Source organism: Carcharodon carcharias, chromosome 13, assembly GCF_017639515.1.
Source record: "Carcharodon carcharias isolate sCarCar2 chromosome 13, sCarCar2.pri, whole genome shotgun sequence".
NCBI classification, from domain to species: domain Eukaryota; kingdom Metazoa; phylum Chordata; class Chondrichthyes; order Lamniformes; family Lamnidae; genus Carcharodon; species Carcharodon carcharias.
The window spans coordinates 74,031,898-74,055,031 of NC_054479.1; the positions used below are offsets into that span (position 1 = coordinate 74,031,898).

Consider the following 23,134-nt stretch of genomic DNA (forward strand, 5'->3'; position numbering starts at 1 on the left):
TTGCCTGGTCCAGTCCCATCTGGGTGGCCTGAACAAATATAGACACTGATTGAGATGTGCCACTTCAGCTTTTAAAGTGCAAACAGAGCAATGATATTATTTCCAACTGTATGTTTTTTGCAATTTCACATTCAATCACCAAGTAGTTTTCCAGTTACTTCACAGCTTTAAAAGCCTGGGTTTCACTTTTTTTATTTTTTAGCCTTGTGACAGCTCTTTAAATGTTTACTGAACTCAATCTGAGTTCTTCATATATAACGTAAAAAAAACAAAAAATGCTAGAAATATTCAGCAATTCTAATGGCATCTGTGGAGCACGAAACAGAGTTGACATTTCAGGTCTGTGAACCTGAAATGTTAACTCGGTTTCTTTCTTTATAGGTGCTGCCAGACCTGAATATTTTCAGCATTTTCTGCTTTTATTGTACATTTCCAGCATCTGCAGTATTCCGTTTTTGTAGCTGAGTTCTTCATGGTCTGTTAAAACAATGATCCATCAGTTTAGCTTTCAGGCCCATAACATCTGGCAAGGGTAAAAGTCAGCTGAAAAGCTATTGATTAGATAGCTCCAATTTGAGGATTTAAAAGCCGAACAGTGGTAATATTGTCAGCTTTTACAGTCCTATTAATAATCCAGTGGCTTTAGTTGTTCAATTTCAACACAAGTTCGTTGCATGAGCCAATTGACAACTTCTGTTTTATTTTGTGGGATAGCCATCTATATCAATTTCTATGTGCAAAGCTATTTTTGAAAAACTCCAACGCTGTCTGACCATGTCAGGTATTCTATCTGAAAGCCATAGTTCACTTTTTGTCTGCTAGAGAACTAAGAACTTGTCACCGTCTTTATTTCTGTGCTTTGAAAGAACAACTTTTGCCTTACAAAAGTTTGTTGAGTCTCCTTCAGTTATTTCAAATTCAAATTAAGTAATACTGAATTTCCTTAAGGACCCCGGATGATAAGGTAAACATATAATGGAACTATCCCGATCCTTTCTCAAATAGTTGTGCCAGGATTTGGCTTTAAAAATAAAAACAATGATGAGGGCAGGACCTACCAAAAGCTGAGGGAAAAAATGAACATGACTTAGGCCTTGCAGGAGGTCATCTTCGACTCCAACCACAATGAAATTCTGATTTAAAAATTTGAGGGTGCGTTTACATGCAATTTACCCAGAACCAGATTTGGCTATGTTTATGAGGTCTGGGTGAAAGATGCTAGGATGTAGAAAATTCCAGATTTCTAATAATGATTAGCATGTGATGGGAAATAACTATACTGATCGAGCAAACACCAGGTTACACTGAAAATATTCAACCTTGGATATCCATCTGCCTCTATAAGGGCCACAGCACTTTATCTTTGGAGCGGCAGCTGTGTGATGCTAGCTTAGCTACGGCACACAGCTGTCCTGAACTACAGTGAATTTTGGTCAGCTGTGTTTGACATTCTATGGTATTCTTGGATCAAAGGTTTGATGGATGTGATTAGCATACTAGGTCCATTGGAACTGTAAACAGCTGCAGTTAACAGATATACAATCTATTTAGATTTTATTTCCACAACTCTCAAAAAAGAAATCATGTGCTTAAAGCCTGTTTGTTTCAGATTACAATTGCTCAGCATCCATTGTAAACTGATTAAAACCATACCATAATTCCTAGTTTTAAGTGCACAGCTGAAATTCTGATTTTTCAGGTTTACAGAGGGATCATTAATCACCCATTCAAAATGTCTTTGTTTCAGGAAGATCATTCTCTGTGAAGTCTGTTTTGGAGTCACGCCACGCACTATGGGACAATTCATAGAGCAGGTGTGGTATCACCTACAAAGTAAACTTGGCAAGGGTGACAGCCTTAGGTTTCAGCTTACATTACTTATTGAGTTTTGATACATCCTTGTTGGGCAGCTACATGGATAAATAGCTGGAATTTCTCTCATCTCTGGAAGAAACGGATAGAGGGAAGGGAACAAAGACAAGGAAAATGTCTAAAAAAGATAGACACTGATATTAAGATCTGCAGGGGCTTACTGATAAGAAATGACCATTGAAAGGGTTGCCTGTTGCTTAAATTTTTCAGATGCTTTACACTTCCAGAGTAATTTGAGGTAGACTGGGCACTTTTCAGGTCCAAAAGTGATGGCCTTAGGCCCATTGTGAGTATGTGCAATACACAGTGAATAATGATCCCATCAGGCTAACCATTATTTTGCGGGATAGCTTTGATGTTCCCTATTTGGCATCAAGCTTGCACAACGAGTAAATGGCTCAGGCCCTAATTACGAGATTGCTGATAAGGCATAAGGTCTTTTTGTGCATAGAACTGTAGGAATTTTGTTTTAATTCATTCACGGGGAGTGGGCTTCACTGGCTGGGCCAGCGTTTTTTGCCCATCCCTAATTGTCCTTGAGAAGGTGTTGGTGAGCTGCCTTCTTGAACCGCTGCAGTTCCTGTGGTGTAGGTACATCCACAGTGCTGTTAGAGAGGGAGTTCCAGGATTTTGACTCAGCGACAGTGAAGGAACGGTGATATATTTCCAAGTCAGGATGATGTGGCTTGTGGGGGGCCTTCCAGGTGGTGGTGTTCTCATCTATCTGTTGCCCTTGTCCTTTTAGGTGGTAGTGGTCGTGGGTTTGGAAGGTGCTGTCGAAGGAGCCTTGGTGAGTTTTTGCAGTAGATGGTACACACTGCTGCCACTGTTCGTCGGTGGTGGAGGGGATGAATATTTGTGGATGGGGTGCCAATACAACGGACTGCTTTGTCTTGGATAGTATCAAGCTTCTTGGGTGTTGCTGGAGTTGCACTCATCCAGGCCAAGTGGAGAGTATTCCACTACACTACTGACTTGTGCATTGTAGATGATGGACAGGCAGTGAGTTACTCACCGCAGGATTCCTAGCCTCTGACCTGCTCTTTTAGCCACAGTATTTATATGGCTGGTCCAGTTCAGTTTCTGGTCAATCGTGACCCCCCAGGATGTTGATAGTGGGGGATTCAATGATGGTAATGCCATTGAATATCAATAGGTGATGGTTAGATTTTCCCTTGTTGGAGATGGTCATTGCCTGGCACTTGTGTGGCATGAATGTTACTTGCCACTTGTCAGCCCAAACTTGGATATTGTACAGATCTTGCTACATTTGGATATGAGCTGCTTTAGTATCCGAGAAGTCACAAATGGTGCTGGACGTTGTGCAATCATCAGCGAACATCCCCACTTCGGACCTTACGATGGAAGGAAGGTCATTAATGAAGCAGCTGAAGACGGTTGGGCCAGTGAAGTAGACAGTAGTAGAGAGCCAATTAACAGATTTCTCAACTAACATGTCGAGGAAAAAGAGCTCATTAGACTGCTCCATTTCAAATGTGAATTTGAGCACAGGATGGAGCACACTAAGACATATAAGGAATGTTTTACAAGAGGCTGCAGATTTAAATATAGCAAATGTTTCATTTACGTATTGGAAATATGCAAGGGGTAGGAGATTAGGGGTCATTCCATCAAAAACGCATTCCTCACGGAAACTTACTAAAATGTTAGTGAGAGCTGGCTCTAGAGGGGAACCCATGGCAACTCCATCTATTTGGACTTACATAGCGTCATTAAAGCTGAATTCAACTGCATGAGTTTCTAAGTTCATAAGTTCAATGATTACAGATTAAGAAAGTGGAGGTGCATCTTAAGAAAGTGGTGGTGCATCTAAGTTGTCATGATATAGTGGCATGGCAAAGATATCTATGGCTTCTTTGAGTAGCACATTAGTGAATAGGCTCGCATTGTCAAACGAGCACACACACGATAGTGCTGTTGATATGCAGGTTGTGTATAGTCTTCACAAAAGTGTATGTGGAATACTCACTCAGAACTGATTGCAGCAACTCACTCAACTATTTGGCTAATTAATGGTTTGAAGAACCAGTCATAGATAAGATAGGGCATAATGGGGCACCACTTTTGCGTATCTTTGGCAGCCATTGCATACATGGATGTAGTGAACCATGAGGCCAAATCCTATCACATACACTACATGGCAGCTCGTTACTCTTATACAAATCTATCAAACTTTTTTAACTTGCTTTTGAGCAGAACTGTGCTCATGCTTGGCGGCAGCTTCGAATATGAATTTGGATCCATCATTAAGAATGTTGTGCATTTTTTCAATTTAGTCATGTTGCTTCAACAAGCATGTCTCTTTTTCAGCAATACTCATCATAATTCTTTGCATCCTACTACCCGCCTGATCTTGTATTGTCTATGTCCTCCATCATTGACATCCTGCAGCTTGAGCAGAGCGGTGTAGTGTATTGCAGACAGTGCTTGAAATGCTGCATCTCATGCTTTAACATATTAGAGGTCTCCACACAAACAGTAGGTTATTGCTCATAACTTTGAGGATACTTCAAGTACCACCAGCAGTATTGCTTCAACAAAATGAGCATCTCAACAGCTTACAGGACGAGTAAGCTAGACCTCCAAATTTAACCTGCCATCTGAACTTGAGTCAGTTCAAACCTGATCAGTTTTCCCTGTTTGCCCAAACTTCTACCTATGGTGCTCCTGGCCGTATATTACTTATGTACTAAAATGATTCAGGTTGACAGTCTGTTATTATTCCCTACTTTTTGCCTGTACTTTCTTCTTAAAATTTTCTTGATAGCCTCATCAATATCCCAATTGAAATTAGATCTATTTCAAAGACTGGGGTTAAGGCTTGACTAGCACAATTCATATGAGAACTTCAATAGGATAGCATATAGGGGAACATTGACGGGTATGTACAACAAAACACCTGGTGCAATAGGAAGCCTGCCAGAAAGCCTGCAGTCAATATCAAGAAGACTGAAAGAGTTCAGCACCAACTTTCTCCAGGGCTGTACAGGGAGAGCTTGGAGCTCATGCCTTCCAGCATGGAAGTGGGGACAAACTCCATTAGCACACTTGTGAACTCAACCATAATGCAGCTTCTGAATGCCAGTGTCACAGCTTCCATTACTTAAGCACTGTTTGCCTAATGTAAATTTAGAATTTTACCAAAATATAACAAGTAGCAACAATGAGGTCAAAATTGCAAAAAAGACATTTTGCTTCAATATCCTGCAAGTGAAGTTGGTTTATGTTCTACATAGTCCTATGCACTAATACGGCGTTAAATGGGACAGATTCACAACAGGTCTAGCAGTTCAAAACTTGGCATCCATGAGACAGCATATCTCACACTGTACGATTATTATCAATCAAGGGATCAACCCTGGTTCAAAAAGGAGTGTGCAAGAGCATGCCAAGAGCAGTGCGGTACCAGGCATATCTAAAAATGAGGTACCAAACTGGTGAACCCACAACACAGGACCACATGCATGCTAAACAAAGGAAGCAGCATGATATAGAGTTAAGCTATCCCACAACAACTGATCAAATCAAAGCTCTGCAGTCCTGCCATATCCAGTAATGAATGGTGATGGAGAATTAAACAACTAACAGGAGGAGGAGGAGGGTCTATGAACATAAACAAAAACAGAATTACCTGGAAAAACTCAGCAGGCCTGGCAGCATCGGTGGAGAAGAAAAGACTTGACGTTTCGAGTCCTCATGACACTTCAACAGAACTAGGTGAATCCAAGGAGAGGGGTGAAATATAAGCTGGTTTAAGGTGGGGGTGGTGGTGGTGGGGTGGTGGTGTGGTGGTGGTGGGGGGGGGGGGGGGGGGGGAGAGGTGGAGGGGGGTTTGTGGTTGTAGGGACAAGCAAGCAGTGATAGGAGCAGATAATCAAAACATGTCACAGACAAAAGAACAAAAGAACACAGAGGTGTTGAAGTTGGTGATATTATCTAAACGAATGTGCTAATTAAGAATGGATGGTAGGGCACTCAAGGTATAGCTCTAATAGGGGTGGGGGGGGGCATAAAAGATTTAAAAATAATGGAAATAGGTGGGAAAAGAAAATTGATATAAATTATTGGAAAAAACAAAAGGAAGGGGGAAGAAACAGAAAGGGGGTGGGGATGGAGGAGGGAGTTCAAGACCTAAAGTTGTTGAATTCAATATTCAGTCCGGAAGGCTGTAAAGTGCCTAGTCGGAAGACGAGGTGCTGTTCCTCCAGTTTGCGTTGGGCTTCACTGGAACAATGCAGCAAGCCAAGGACAGACATGTGGGCAAGAGAGCAGGGTGGAGTGTTAAAATGGCAAGCGACAGGGAGGTTTGGGTCATTCTTGCGGACAGACCGCAGGTGTTCTGCAAAGCGGTTGCCCAGTTTACGTTTGGTCTCTCCAATGTAGAGGAGACCAATGCATTGGGAGCAACGAATGCAGTAGACTAAGTTGGGGGAAATGCAAGTGAAATGCTGCTTCACTTGAAAGGAGTGTTTGGGCCCTTGGACAGTGAGGAGAGAGGAAGTGAAGGGGCAGGTGTTACATCTTTTGCGTAGGCATGGGGAGGTGCCATAGGTGGGGGTTGAGGAGTAGGGAGTGATGGAGGAGTGGACCAGGGTGTCCTGGAGGGAACGATCCCTACGGAATGCCACCAGGGAGGTGAAGGGAAGATGTGTTTGGTGGTGGCATCATGCTGGAGTTGGCGGAAATGGCGGAGGATGATCCTTTGAATGCGGAGGCTGGTGGGGTGATAAGTGAGGACAAGGGGGACCCTATCAAGTTTCTGGGAGGGAGGAGAAGGCGTGAGGGCGGATGCGCGAGAGATGGGCCGGACATGGTTGAGGGCCCTGTCAACGACCGTGGGTGGAAAACCTCGGTTAAGGAAGAAGGAGGACATGTCAGAGGAGCTGTTTTTGAAGGTAGCATCATCAGAACAGATGCAACGGAGGTGAAGGAACTGAGAGAATGGGATGGAGTCCTTACAGGAAGTGGGGTGTGAGGAGCTGTAGTCGAGGTAGCTGTGGGAGTCGGTGGGTTTGTAATGGATATTGGTGGACAGTCTATCACCAGAGATTGAGACAGCGAGGTCAAGGAAGGGAAGTGTCAGAGATGGACCATGTGAAAATGATGGAGCGGTGGAAATTGGAAGCAAAATTAATAAATTTTTCCAAGTCCCGACGAGAGCATGAAGCAGCACCGAAGTAATCATCGATGTAGCGGTGAAAGAGTTGTGGAAGGGGGCCGGAGTGGGACTGGAACAAGGAATGTTCCACATACCCCATAAAGAGACAGGCATAAATGGGGCCCATGCGGGTACCCATAGCCACACCTTTTATTTGGAGGGAGTGAGAGGAGTTGAAGGAGAAATTGTTCAGTGTGAGAACAAGTTCAGCCAGATGGAGGAGAGTAGTGGTGGATGGGGATTGTTTGGGTCTCTGTTCAAGGAAGAAGCTAAGGGCCCTCAGACCATCCTGGTGGGGGATGGAGGTGTAGAGGGATTGGACGTCCATGGTGAAGAGGAAGTGGTTGGGGCCAGGGAACTGGAAATTGTTGATGTGACGTAAGTTGTCAGAGGAATCACGGATGTAGGTGTGAAGAGACTGGACAAGGGGAGAGAAAAGGGAGTCAAGATAATGAGAAATGAGTTCTGTGGGGCAGGAGCAAGCTGACACGATCGGTCTACCGAGACAGTTCTGTTTGTGGATTTTGGGTAGTAGGTAGAAGCGGGCCGTCCGAGGTTGGGCAACTATCAGGTTGGAAGCTGTGGGAGGAAGATCCCCAGAGAAGATGAGGTCAGTGACAGTCCTGGAACATTCCTATCCTTAAAGATGGGGGAGCTGTGTAGGTGAGTGCAAACTCTTTAGCCTTGTCTTTTGCAACCATCTTCAAGTCAGGAGAGATGAGAGGATGATCCATCTTGGTCTCTTTCTGAGGTCCCCATCATCACAGAAGTCACATTCCTTGTGACTTTAAAACCAGTTCAGCACACTGGATACAGCAAAGGCTAGGGACACTGACAGCATCCCAACTGTAGTAGTGAAGCTTTACTCTCCAGAACTAGCTGCATCTTTAGCCAAACTGTTCCAGTACATCAACAGTGCTGGTATCTACCCGACAAAGTGGAAAATTGCTCAGGTATGTTCTGTCCATATAAAGCAAGCCAAATCCTATCCGGCTAATTACCGCCTCATCAACCTACCCTCAAATGTCAGCAAAGTGATGGATAATGTCATCAACAATGCTATGAAGTGGCACTTTACTCACCAAATGCTTTCTTTGCATTCCACCAAAGTCACTTTTGCTCCAAACCTCATTACAGCCTTGGTTCAAACATGGGCAAAAAAGAAAAAGCATGAATAAATGAATTTCAAAATGGCGAGGTGAGACTGACTGCCCTTGACTCCATTGGTACAAAAGTGCTGAATTCAAGAGGCAATGAGATTGACTGCCTTTGACATCAAGGTAGCACTTGACAAGCATGGCATCAAGGACCCCTAGCAAAATTGAAGTCAATGGGAATCAGGGAGAAAACTCCCCTAACTGGAGTAAAACCTGGCACAAAGGAAGATGGCTATGGCTGCTGGAGTTCGGCAAATAACTTGATCTCAGAGACTGATTTCCTTTTATGATGAGATGTCATAGATAGTGTGTGCGCAAATCGATGAATGCTGACCTACACCTCAGTAACTGGATATTATCTCAAGTTCATAAAACTTTGTTAACTTAAAATGCATTTCATTCACAAGTGGGAATACTGTGAACTGCGGATGAGTGCATCCATAAAATCAATGTAAGCACCTTAATGACATCGTTGCAGGAGCTTCAGAACAGTGTTCTAAGTCCAGCCATCTTTGGCTGCTTCATTAATGATACGCCTCCTCACAAGGTGAGAAATCAACATCCTGGGAATCACCATAGACGATCAACTGAACGGGCCAGCCATATAAATACTGTGGCTAAAAAAGCAGGTCAAAGTCTGGGAATTCTGCGGTGAGCAACTCACCTCCTGACGTCCTAAAGCCGGTCTAGCACAAGTCAGGAGTGTGCTTGAATACTCTCTACATGTCTAGGTGAGTGAAACTCCAACAACAGTCAAGAAGCTTGACACCATCCAGGACAAAGTAGCTCACTCAATTAGCACCACATCCACAAACATTCACTCCCTTCACCACCCACATACAGTGGCAACAGTGTGTACCATCTACAAGATGCAGTGCAGAAACTCACCAAGGCTCCTTAGACAGCACCTTCGAAACCCACAACCATCTAGAAGGACAAGGGCAGCAGACACCTGGGAACACCACCATTAGAAAGTCACCTCCAGGCCATTCACCATCCTGGCCTGGAAATATATCGTATTCCTTCACTGTCGCTGGGTCAGAATTCTGGAACTCCCTTCCTAACAGCACTGTGGGTGTACCTACACCAGGTGGACTGCAATGGTTAAAGGTGGGGGCTCGCCACCATCTTCTCGAGGGCAATTAAGGATGGGGAACAAATGCTGGCCTTGCCAGAGATGCCAACATTCCATGAAAGATTTTAAAAATGTTCGTTGATGATTTCACAGTGTTCAGTTCCATTCTTATCTCCTAAGATAATGAAGCAGGCATGCTCACACTTAACAAGATCCAGACAACATTAAGGTTTGGGTTAATAAGTGGCAATTAATATCACGATTAATTACCATCTCCAACAAGAGGGAGTCTAACCACATACCTTGATATTCAACAGCATTACCACTGTCTAATCCCCCACCAGCAACATCCTAGGTAGTACCATTGACCAGGCACCATCCAAGACAATGCACCCCATTTGAGTGGCATCCTATCCACCAGGTCAAGCATTCACTCCTTCCACTGCAGTATATACCATCAACAAAATGCACTGCAGCAATTTGCCAAGGCTTCTTTGACAGCACCACCCAAACCACTGCCCTCTGCTACCTCGAAGGAGCAGAGCAGCAAATACATGGAAATGCCAATACATTCAAGTTCCCCTCCAAGTAACACACCATTCTGACTTGGAAATATTTATTTTTTTACTGGATCAAAATCCTGAAACTCCCTTTGTTACAACAGCACATCTCATGAACTATAGCAGTTCAAGAAGGCGGCTCAACACCACTTTTTCAAGGACAATTAGGTTAGATAATAAATGCTGGCCTTGGCAGCAGAATCCACATCCCTTGAACAAATGAAAAAAGAAAACAACATTGGAAACATAGTGAGTGATATACTAATACATGCCTGTACGTGCCTGGATATTTGGACTCAAAGATCATAACTCTGGGTAAATTCCAAGTCTTACCTTCTAGGAATGTTTTCTCCTACTCTAACTCATTAACGTATGTTGAAATGCAACAAACTAAAATGTAATAAACACCAGTAATATGCACAGCAACACCCATTCTTCAGGTATTTCTAAAATTGCCTTAGCCTCTCTTCTTCACATATACATTAATTACAGAGTAAACACTCCAAGTATTGTTAATAGGCAGTATCAGTTTGAGTCAATCTGCAATTTTAATTAAATATAAGAGATGGCAACAGTGTGGTTTACTTAGTTCAGTAAACTCTAGTGTCAATTCAGCAAGAGAAAACCTGAGAATTAGAGGGAAGCAAATATTAACTTATATTGAAAAAAAAATCAGCCATGAGTAAGAGATGAAATTATGGCCCATTTAGCCCAACAGACCATGGTAAATGCTTTTCGATGTCATGAAGAATGCAGAACCATTAGGAATTCTCAGTTATCTGTTTAAGTAGTTGGTCAAGCCTCATAAATCTAATGAAATTTTTTTTGAGGAGCAAGCTAATTAGCTGCTCAGAAAAATCCAGTGGATATAACCTATTTAGATCTTTAGAATGATTTGATTTCGTTTCATATGTATGGCTAATAAAGGAAATTATGTAAGGGTACCAGTTTTTGAAAGAGGTCTCCAACACACTGATGATGACTCCACTGCTGAACCCTGGGGAAAAGGCCATCATAGAATTCTTTGTGTATCTCATAAAGCTCAGGCACTTTGAAGAAGATGGTTTCTATTTGCTGGTTGGTGAGGACGGGCTGAGATGTGGTGGCAGCTGCTTTAAGAGGTTTCATAGGCTGCAAGATAAAGATACAGTAAAATGAAGGATCATGTTCAAATATAACTCCTAGATAACAGAATACCAGCAAACTTAATTCCACAAGTGTAATAGTATCACCATAAATGCCACTTTTCAGAAATAAGTGGGACATGACAACAATTTCAATACAAGTAATTCCAGATAAAACAATTTTTTTTGAACACTGTAATGTGACCAAATCTTCTCTCCTACAACTTGCATATATACACTATAACCTCTCCAGTCTGGAATGCTTGGGACCAAGCCATTTCTGGATTTTGGAGTTTTCTGGATTATAAAGTGACATTAGAATGCCTAACCGTAAGTGTGTGAACCAGAAAACACTACAGATATAAATATTTACCTGAAATATAAAATAGTGATAAAACATTATAAAGCAGTTAATAAAAAAATGTTTTACTTATCCAAATACTGTATCCTCCATGTTTCCACTCCCAAAGTGCTGTGCTAAAATGATGGCATGAATTGCTTGGATCTGCTCAAAAAATTTCCGGACACTGGTGCTTCCGAATGACAGATTCCTGAACTACAGAGGTTAGCTATTGCTATTAATAGAGAAAAAAATCCAAGGTATTTTAAATGTCAAACCAAAGGCTTAGTCAAAATAATAGGATTTAGGGAAGCTTTGAAAGATGGAGAAAGGCACTGATAGGCAACGAGGTCTAGAAAGGGAACTGTAGAGAGATTGGCTCAGGTGTCAGAGTAATTACGGCACAGAGGAAAGCCATTCGGTTCAACGAGTCTGTCGGTTCCCTGTAGAGCAAATCAGTCAATCCCAATTCACCTGTATAAATTTATTTCCCTCAAGTGACCATCCATTTCCTTTTGAAATCATTGGTAAAGACAGCTGATCACTTTCGCATGGACAGAATTCCAGGTCTTTACCACTCTCTTCAAAAAATTTTCTCTCTCACTTCCCCCTTGCATCTCTTGCCCGAAATCTTAAACCTGAATCTCCTAGCTCTTGTACCATAATCTAATGAGAACAGTTAACTAAACCTTCCATAATCTTGGACCACTTTATCAAATCTCCCCTCAACTTTCTTTGCTCCAAGAAGAACAACCACAGCTTCTCCAATCTAACCTTTTAGCTAAAATCCTTCGTCCCTGCAACAATTCTGGTAAATTTCCTCTGCACCCTCTCATGTACTCTTACATCTTTCCTATACTGTGGTGACCAGAACTGGACTCAATGCTCTAGTTGTGGTCTAACCAAAGTTTTGTAAAGTTCAGCATACCTTCACTGCTTTTGTACTCAATACCTTTACTTATGAAGCCCAAGATCCCATAAGCAATGCTGATTACTCTCTCAATATGTCCTGCCTCCTTCAAAGGTATACGCACATGAACCCACAGGTCCCTCTGTCCCTGCACACTCTTTAGAACTGTGCCATTAAGCCTATATTGCCTCATGCTATCCCTTCTCCAAAATGCATCACCTCACATTTCATCATATTAAATTCCATCTGTCACTTGTCTGCCCATTCTGCTAGCCTATCCTGTTATAGTTGATTGGTATCATCCTCACTGTCTGCCACACCTTCAAGTTTGGTATCATTGACAAATTTTGAAATCTTACTCTGTATTCCAATATCAAAGTCATTTTTATGTATCAAAAAAGCAACAGTCCTAGCACTGACCCTTGCAAAACACCATCCACCAGTCTCAAAAAGAACATTTACCACGGCTATTTTCTGTCCTTAAGCCAATTTTTTATCCAAGCTGACACTATTCCTCCTATATCATGAGCCTCAATTTTCTTAACCAGCATTTTATGTGGTACCTTGTTAAATTCAACGTAGACAACACCCATTGCATTCCCTTCATCAAGCTTCTCTGTCACTAGATCAAAAAATTCAATTTGGCTAGCCAAACATGATCTGCCTTTTACAAATCAATGCTAGCTCTCCTTAATTAACTCAAATCTCTGCATATACCCCAAATCACTGTTTCTAAAATCTAACCCACCACTAATGCTATTAGGAATATCCTTCCACCCTTTGTTGAGTAAGAGTGTTACATTTCTCACTTTCCAATCCTCTGGTATCAACCCCGAATCTAGGGAAGATTAAATGATTATGGAACGCACTCCCATTATCTCCACCCCAACTATCCTGAGCAACCTGGGATGGAAGGGGAGGGAGTGTCATAGTGGTATTATCACTGGACTGGACTAGTATTCCAGAGATCCAGAGTAATGCTCTGGGGAAGTGGGTTCAAATCCCACCACGGCAGATGGTGAAATCTGAATAAAATAAAAATGACCATGAAACCATTGTCAGTTGTCATAAAAACCCACCTGACTCACTACCGTCCTTTAGGGAAGGGAATCTACCGTCTTTACCTAGTCTGACCTACATGTGACTCCAGACCACTGCAATGTGGTTGACTCTTAAATGCCCTCTGAAAGGAGGCAATTAGGGATGGGCAATAAACGCTGGCCTAGCCAGTGACGTCTACATCCCACAAATGAATAAAATAGTCATCTGGGCCAGACGACTTATCCGCTCTTAAGCAGAACCAGCCTTTCCAGTGCAACCTTCCTATCAATTTTCATCCCATACATTAACTTTCCCAGCTCCGCTAGGCCCAATTTTCTTGTTAGATTCCTCTTCCTTAGTAAACATCGATAAAAGTACATATTAAGTATTCTAGCCTTGCCCTGCATTTTAAGCATATATCATCCTCTATGTCTAGAGAAGAGCTCTAGGATTTTGACTCAGCAGCAGTAAAGGAGCGGCAATATAGTTCCAAGTCAGGATGGCATGTGACTTGGAGGGGAACTTGCAGGTGAATGCGTTCCATCTTCTGCCCTTGTCCTTGTAGGCAGTAGAGGTCATGGTTTAGAAGGTGCTGTGGAAGGAGCCTTGGTGAGTTCCTGTAGTGCATCTTGTAGATGGTACACACTACTGCCACTGTGCATCAGTGATGGAGGGAGTGAACGTTGAAGGTGGTGAATGAGATGCCAATCAAGCAGGCTGCTTTGTCCTGAATGGTGCCTAGTTTCTTGACAGTTGGAGCTGCACTCATCCAGGCATGTGGAGAGTATTCCATCACACTCCTTACTCTGGCTAGGTCCCCTCTCACCCCATTGAAGTTAGCCCTCTTCCAAGTTAGAAATTCTACTTTAGATTGTTCCTTGGTCTTCTGTTACTAATCTAAACTATATAATACAATGATTACACTTACACAAGTACTCTCCCACAAACGTTTGGTCTACTTGGCCCATCTCACTCCGAGCACCAGATTTTGCAGTGGCTCCTTACTAATTGGACCAAGAACATACTGGTTTAGGAAGTTTGCCCGAATGCATTTCAGAAATTCCTCCGCTCCTGACCCTTTACTCTTAACATTATCCTAATCAATATTTAGGGAATTAAATTTCCCACCCTACAGTTCTTGCACATCTCTGTGATTTCCCTGCAGATTTGCTCCTTTCTCTCTCACTATAGAGTATCCCCAGTACCCATTTCTGTTTCTCAACCACAAGCAAATGGATTCTATCCCTGCACTCTCAAGGACGTGCACTCTAACACTACAATGTTATCATTACTGCCATCCACCTCTCTTATAAATACTCTATCATTTTGAATACTTTGTACCCGTGAATATTAAGCATTCAGTCCTCATCATTTTTAAGCTATGTTTCCATTATTGCCATTACATCATATTCCCACACCGCTACTTGTGCTTGTAGTTCACAAAATATCTTTACATTACTTTGTTACACAAATACATTCTAAACCTCTGCAATCCTTAAGTCTGCTAGTGCCGAACATATTACTTCCTCTCCTAATACTATCCAACACTCCTGACCTGTTTATGTATTTTATTCCCCATTTTTACTTCTACATGCTGCTGTTCACCTCCATTGCCAATTTCATTTAAACCCTCACCAATCACACTCGGGAATCTCCCCGTGAGGACAATGGTCTCAGTCCTGTTGAGGTTCAATCCATCCCTTTTGAATAGATGCCACCTACCCCAAGAATGTGATGTTCACCCTCCTGCACTATGCCACAAGCCATGCATTGATCCTCCTTAGTTTGCTATTTCTACTGTCTCTAATCTGTAGCATTGGGAGTAATCCAGAGAGCACTACCTTCAAGGTGCTACACTTTAATTTCTTCCCTAGTTCTGGAAAGTCTTACCAGGGGACTTTATTTCCTTTCCCTCTCTATTTTGTTGGTAACAACATGTACCACAACTTCTGGCTCACTCTTGATCCCCTGCATAATATTCTGCACACTCTCCATGATGTCCTTTACTCTGGCACTGGGAGGCAACATACCACGAGAGATTCATGATGGCGGTTCCCCTAATAATGGAAATTCCTATAATGACTGCATTCCTTCAAGATGTCGTCACTCCCAGCAATTTTCAATGCGGTACCAGTTTGAGAGTCACATAGACCCTTAAGACCCTGAACTTCCTGCCTTCTCCTAATCTTCTGAGTTTCCATAACTCATGGTCTTCATCCTGCACTGCCATCGTTCATTTTATCTGCTCTGGTCTTGCTAAGTTTCTACTCCTCCTTGTGGACAAAAGCTCTGCCACTAATTTTGATGGAGGCAGAAGGGCTGATGAAGGGCATGACAGGGCGAGGCTTTCTGGGGTTTGTGGAAGAGAGCATAGATTTCAAATTTTCTGTGTTGCAAACAGGAGGCCAATCTAGTGTCAACAAGAAGAGGGATGATTGATAAGTGAGGCAGTGAGATTTCAGATTGCTATCTTATTGAGGATGTAAGTCAACAGGCTGAGGAAGATGGCATTGGAGAAATTGACTCTACATTTGATGAAAGTGTGTCTGTTTTAATTTGCATGATTTAAAAGCACCTATTGCACAAATATAGACTCATAGATGTTTACAGCACAGAAGGAGGCCATTCAGCCCATCATGTCTGTGCCAGTCAACGAAGATCTGACTACACTAATCCCATTTTCCAGGGCTTGGCCCATAGCCCTGGAGGCTATGGCAACACATGTGAATATTGAAATACTTCTTAAATGTCACTGGAGTTTCTGACTCAACAACCCTTTCAGGCAGTGAGTTCCAGACTCCTGCCACCCTGTGGGTGAAAAGATTTCTCCTCAACTCCCATCTTAGCCATCTATCTCTTACCTTAAATCTATGCCCCTGGTTACAGACCCCTCTACTAGCGGATAAAGTGCCCTCCTATCCACCCTATCTATGCTCCTCATAATCTTATACACTCTGTCAGGTCCCCTCTTAACCTTCGCTGCTCCGAGGAAAACAACATCAACCTATCCAATATTTCCTCATAGCTCAAACCCTCTAGCTCAGGCAGCATCCTGGTAAACCTCCTCTGCACCCTCTCCAGTGCAATCACATCTTTCCTATATTGTGGTGACCAGAACTACACACAGTGATCCAGTTGTGGCCTAACCAGTGTTTTATTCAGTGCCAGCATAACCTCCCTGCTCTTGTATTCTATGCCTTGGCTAATAAAGGCAAGTATCCCATATGCCTTCTTAAGCACCTTATCTACCTGCCCTTCTACTTACAGTGATCTGTGGATGTGCACACCAAGGTCCCACTGATCTTCAGTACTTTCCAGGGTCCTATCATTCACAGTATAATCCCTTATCTCGTTAGCCCTCCCCAAGTGCATTACCTCACACTTTTCCGGGTTGAATTCCATTAACCACTGCTCTGCTCACTTGACCAGTCCATTGATATCCTCCTGCAGTTTACAGTTATCCTCCTCACTATTTAGCATCCTGCCAATTTTCGTGTCATCTGCAAACTTCTTGATTTCATATAAGTCCAAAGCATTTGTGTACACCACAAATAGCAAGGGCCCCAGCACCAAGCCCTACGTAACCCCACTGGAAATATACTTGCGGTCACGGAAACGTCCCTCTACCATCACCCTCTGCTTCCTGCCTCTTAGCCAATTTTGGATCCAACATGCCACTTTGCTTTAAATACCACAGGGCTCTTACTTCCTTGACCAGTCTGCCATGAGGGACCTTGTCAAAAGCCTTGCTAAAGTCCATGTAGACTACATCAAATGCATTACTTTCAATAAACTCCTGATTACCTCCACAAAAAATTCGATCAAATTTGTCAAACGCATCCTTCCTTTAAGTTGTTCCCTCAGTTCTGTTACAGCGAGAGAGTGAGAGAGAAACAGCATGGCTATTTACAGTAAGAGGGTGAGAGAGAAACAGCGTGGTTATTTACAGTGAGAGAGTGTGAGAGAAACAGCAGGGTCATTTGCAGGGAGTGTGTGAGAGAGAAACAACAGGGCCATTTACAGGGAGAGTGTGTGAGAGAAACAGCATGGTCACTTACAATGAGAGAAGGTGAGAGAAACAGCGTGGTTATTTACAGTGAGAGAGTATGAGAGAAACAGCAAGGTCATTTACAGGGAGCGAGTGTGAGAGAAGCAGCGGGGCCATTTACAGGGAGCGAGTGTGAGAGAAGCAGCGGGGCCATTTACAGGGAGCGAGTGCGAGAGGAGCGGGGCCTTTAACAGTGACAGAGTGAGAGAAGTGCGTGAAACCATTCAAGAGGGAAAACAGCGTGGAGAGCAGCTAATTGATGAGTAGGATTGGTGGGTATTTCTAGGCTTTACAGTAAAAGTAAAGTCTTCAGTTTGTGTTTAGATCTCGAGTTTTTTTTTTCTCTTTTTCTTAAAAATAGCTCATTAAGTATAAGATCGATATTGGTGTGTATAAAAAAAACATAATAAAGTGCAATTAATTAATAATTGAATAAAATACAATAGAAACGGCAGGGCGGGTGATGTGTTGCTGCTGCGGCATGTGGGGTGTGCTGACACCAAACTGATCCAGAGCGAACACATCTACACCAAGTGTTTGCAGCTTGAGGAAATTCGGATCCCAGTTAAGGACCTGGAGTCCGAGCTGCAGACATTGCACAACATCAGCAAAGGGGAAAGCTACCTCGACACTTTGCTCCAGGAGGCGGTCACATCTCTCAGATTAGGTAATTTAAATTTGGCCTGTGATCAGGGACAGGAGGGTGTGACTGCAGATGAAGCAGGTGTGGGGACCCAGGGGGTAGCATTTGAGGAGCCTCAAACCCTGCAACTGTCCAACAGTTATAACGCTCTGGCAAGCTGTGTGGATGAGAGCAGGGAATGCAGGGAGGATGAGTGAACTGACCATGGCACTGTGGTACAGGGAACCATTAAAGTGGGGGGAGGAAATGGGAGCATGGTAGTGGTAGGGGACAGTATAATTAGCAGGAAAGATACTGTTCTATGCAGCCGTGAGCGTGAGTCCCAAAAGCTGTGTTGCTTGCCCAGTGCCAGGGTTAAGGACATCTCCTCAGGGCTAGGGAGGAACTTGGAGTGGGAGGGGAGGGATCCAGTTGACGTTGCCCATGTTGGTACCATCGACATTGAAAGGACTAGAAAGGAGGTTCTGCTAAAAGAAACTGAACAGTTAGGAGCTAAATTAGAAAGCAGAAACTCCAAGGTAATAATCTCAAGATTGTTACCTGAGCTACGGGCAAACTTGCATATGGTAAATAAAGTCAAGGAGTTAAATGCGTGCCTCAGAGATTGGTGTGGGAGGAATGGGTTTGAGTTCATGGGGCACTGGCACCAGTACTGGGGTAGAAGGGAGCTGTTACTGTGGGACGGGCTTGACTTAACCTGTGCTGGGACCAATGTCCTGACGAACCGAATAACTAGGGCTGGAGAGAGAGCTTTCAACTAAGTAGAGGGAGGAATTTTGGAAAGAGGAAAAAAAGGCCTACAAAGCAAAAGGATATGGCAGCCTTGCAGGGCAGCTATTTAGGTAATGGCACCCAGAGTGTGAATGGAAAGGACAGAGTGTACAAACATTAACAAAAAGCAGCAAAAAGGGTCAAATGGTGGAAAAAATAGCAAAAAGGTAAAATTAGTGGCCCTTTACTTAAATACATGTAGTATTCAGAACAAAATAAATGAACTAACAGCACAAATAGAGGTTAATGGGTACGATCTTATGGCAATAATGGAAACGTGGTTACAAAGGGAGCAAAGCTGGGAATTAAATATTTAAGGGTATGTGACTTTTCGAAAGGACAGGCAGAAAGGAAAGGGTAGTGGCATAGCTTTATTAGTACGGAATGGACTAAGTATGACAGCAAGAAAGGATCTTGAATCAGGAGATCTGGAATCCATATGGGTGGAGGTAAGAACAAGGGGAAGGCGACACTGGTGGGAGTAGTCTATAGGCCTTTGAACAGTAGCTATGCTGTAGGATAGACAATAAGTCAGGAGATAATGAGGGCATGTAAAAAAAACAGTGCATTAATCATGTGTGACTTCAATCTTCATGTAGATTGGGAAAATCAAATTGGTGAAAGTAGACATGAGCAAGAAGTCATAGAGTGTATTCAGGACAGTTTCCTAGAACAATATGTTGTGAATCCAACCAGGGGTCAGGCTATTTTGGATCTGGTAACGTGTAATGAGACAAGTTTAATAAAAGATCTCAGAGTAAAAGATCCCCTAGGAAACAATGAAATGAGAGCAGAGTTGGCTGGAGTGGACTGGGAAGGAAGTTTAGCAGAAAAGATGGCTGATGAACAATGGCTGATGTTTCAGAAAATAGTTCATGACTCACAAGAAAGATATATCCCAGTGAGGAAGAAGGATTCTAAGAAGGGGATAAACCAGCCAAGGAAGTTAAGGACAGTGTCAAATTGAAAGAAAAAACATACAATGTGGCAAAGAGTAGTGGTAACCCAAAGGATTGGAAAAATTTTAAAAACCAACAAAAGATGACCAAAAAATAATAAAGAGGGAGAAAATAAACTTTGAGAGTAAACAGACAGTAAGAGCTTCTTTAAATATATAAAAAGGGAGAGGCCAAAGTGAAAATAGGCCCCTTAGAGAATGAGGCCAGGGAAATAATAATGGGGAACGAGGAAAAGGCAGAGGAGTTGAATAAATACTTTGCTTCAGTCTTCGCAGTAGAAGATACTAATAGCATTCCAAAAATACTAAATAATAATGGGGCAAAAGTGGGGGGGGAATAAATATAATACTAGAGAAAAAGTACTGGGAAACTAATGGGGTTAATGGCCAATAAGTCGCTTGGACCTGATGGATTGCTTCCTAGGATATTAAAGGAAGTAGCTACAGAGATAGTGGATGCACTGGTAGTAATCGTACAAGACTCCTTAGATTCTGGAAAAGTCCCAGAGAATCGGAGAGTGGCCTATGTAACACCCTTATTCAAAAAGGGAGGGAGACAAAAACCAGGTAACTATAGGCCTGTTAGCTTAACATCCATCATTCGGAAAATGGTAGAATCTATTATAAAGGATGCAATAGCAGAGCATTTAGAAATACATAATCTAATCAAGCAGAGTCAACATGGCTTCATGAAGGGAAAATCATGCCTGACAAATTTATTAGAATTCTTTGAGGAGGTAACAAGCAGGATAGATAAAGAGGAACCAGTAAATGTAATATATTTGGATTTCCATAAGGCGTTCGATAAGGTAACGCACATAAGGCTACTAATAAGATAAGAGCCTTTGGTGTTGGAGGTAGTATATTAGCATGAATAGAGGACTGGCTAGCTACTAGAAGATAGAGAGTTGGGATAAGGGGGGCATTTTCGGGATGGCAACCTGTAACTACTAGAGTGCCACAGGGATCAGTGCTGGGGTCACAACTATTTACAATATATATTAATGACATATATGAGGGAAGTGAATGCACTATCACCAAGTTCGCAAATGACACAAAAATAGTTGGGAGGGCAAGTGGTGAGGATGCCACAAGGAGTTTACAAAGGGATATAGACAGGTTAAGTGAGTGGGCAAAAACTTGGCAGATGGAATATAATGTGGGAAAATGTGAGGTTATGCACTTTGGCAGGAAGAATAGAGGAGCTGAATGTTAATTAAATGGAGAAAGCTGCAGCAGAGGGGGATTTGGGAGTCCTTGTGCATGAATCCCAAAAAACTAACATGCAAGTTCAACAGGTAATAGGGAAAGCAAATGGAATGCTGGCCTTTATTTCAAAAGGAATGGAGTATAAAAATAGGGAAGTCTTGCTAAAACTATACAAGGCACTCGTTAGACCTCACATAGAATACCGTGAACAATTTTGGTCCCCTGATCTAAGGTAAGGTATACTGGCATTGGACGTAGTCCAGGGAAGGTTCACTAGGTTGATCCCGGGTTTGGAGGGATTTTCTTGTGAGGCGAGGTTGAGTGGGTAGGGCCTGTATTCATCGGAGTTCAGAAGAATGAGAGGTGACCTTATTGAAACATGTAAGATTCTTAGGGGGCTTGACAGGGTACACGCTGAGAACTTGTTTCCCCTTGTGGAAGGGTCTAGGACTAGAGGGCATAATTTCAGGGTAAGGGTCGCCCATTTAAAAGAAAGATAAGGAGGAATTTCTCCTCTCAGAGCGTAGTGAATCTGTGGAATTCTTTACCGCAGAGGGCTGTAGAGTTTGTTAAGTATACTCAAAGCTGAGATAGACAGATTTCTAATTAGCAAGGGTTCTGGGTAAAAGGCAGGAAAGTGGAGTTGAAGATTACCAGATCAGCCATGATCTCATTGAATGACAGAGTAGACTCGATGGGCCAAATGGCCTACTTCTGCTCCTATGTCTTATGGACTTAAATCCATGCCGACCATCCCTGATTAATTCACGTCTCTCCAAATGCAGATATATTCCTTCTCTCATAATTCTTTCCAGTAACTTCCCCACCATTGAGGTTAGACTGACTGGCTTGTAATTTCCTGATCTATCCCTTCCTCCCTGTTTTAATAATGGGACAAAGTTAGCAGTCATTCAGTCCTCTGGCACCTCACCTGTGGCCAGAGGGGATTTGAAGATTACTGCCAGGGCCCCTGATATCTCTTCCCTTGCCTCCCTCAACAGCCTGGGATACAAGACATCTGAGCCTGCGGATTTATTCACTTTTAAGGCCACCAAACCCGTTAGTGCCTGCTCTCTCTCTGTTAATTTCCTCTAATATTTGACAGTCTTCCACCCTGATGTCCATTGTGAAGACCAACACAAAGTACTCATTGAGGACTACACCCACGTCTTCCTGGTCCACACACAGATCACCTCAATGGTCCCTAATTGGCCCTACTCTTTCCTTAGTTAATGATTATAGTTAAATGATATACAATGCTAAAGCAATGTGAGCTAATATGTGCCTACATAATCTGTTCCAGGTTAAAAAGGCACAAAAGTACCCCCACAACTCCACAATTTATGGTACCAGCTAAATGAAGTCAACAGTATGGATGACAACATTTATATTTTTGGTGACTCTTTGTGCTCACTGAATTGATAAAAAAAATTATCAGTATCAAATATTCCAATGTTAAGATTAAGGTGACATGCAGAAGAATATAGGTTTCTGTCCTCTGCTCAATGTGCTTCAACACAAATCCTAACAACACCAGGTATCATAATGGTCACTTCAATGATTTACAATCTATGTTAATGTTTAGGATGAAGGGCACAGTGTACTGTAGCCAGATTTGCTAGCAATACAAATATAGATAGAAAAGCAAGTTGTGGGGAGAGCACAAAGAGTCTGAAAAGGGATATAGATAGATTAAGTGACTGGCTAAAAATTTGGCAGGTGGAGTATAATGTGGGGAAAATGTGACGTTATCCAATTTGACAGGAAGAATAGAAAAGCACATTGTTATTTAAATGGAGAGATTGCAGAATGCTGCTACAGAGGCAACTGGGTGTCCCCGTATATGAATCACCAAAAGTTAATATGCAGGTCAAGTGATTTGAAAGAGAAATGGAATGTTGGCTTTTATTAATGGGAAAAAAAACTTTTCGGACCAGTACTCTTATTTCCCAGTTTCTACTGGTGTTCCATTTTAACGTATACAGTATCAGCTCAGGCCAATATTCTTATTTCCCAAATTTTACTTTTTTCTCGTTCTGTGTGGAGTATAAAAGGAAAGTCTTGCTATAACTGTGCAAGGCGGTGGTGAGACCACACCTAGAGTATTGTGTACAGTTTTGGTCATCTTATTTAAGGAGGGATATACTTGCAGTGGAGGTAGTTCAGAGAAGATTTACCGTTATGAGGAAAGGGTAACAGGTTGAGCCTATACTCATCGTAAGAATGAGACCTAAACATCTAAGATTA

General features: G+C 42.5%; 1 protein-coding gene across 1 annotated transcript in view; it reads right to left on the minus strand.

Moving 5' to 3' along the window:
* LOC121285708 (breakpoint cluster region protein-like) overlaps nucleotides 1-23,134 on the minus strand; it is a 596,997-nt gene that overhangs the window by 397,856 nt on the left and 176,007 nt on the right. Inside the window, exon 4 of the mRNA XM_041202403.1 lies at nucleotides 10,789-10,974. Within this exon, the coding sequence (XP_041058337.1) occupies nucleotides 10,789-10,974 (186 nt within the window). The remainder of the gene's footprint in view (nucleotides 1-10,788; nucleotides 10,975-23,134) is intronic.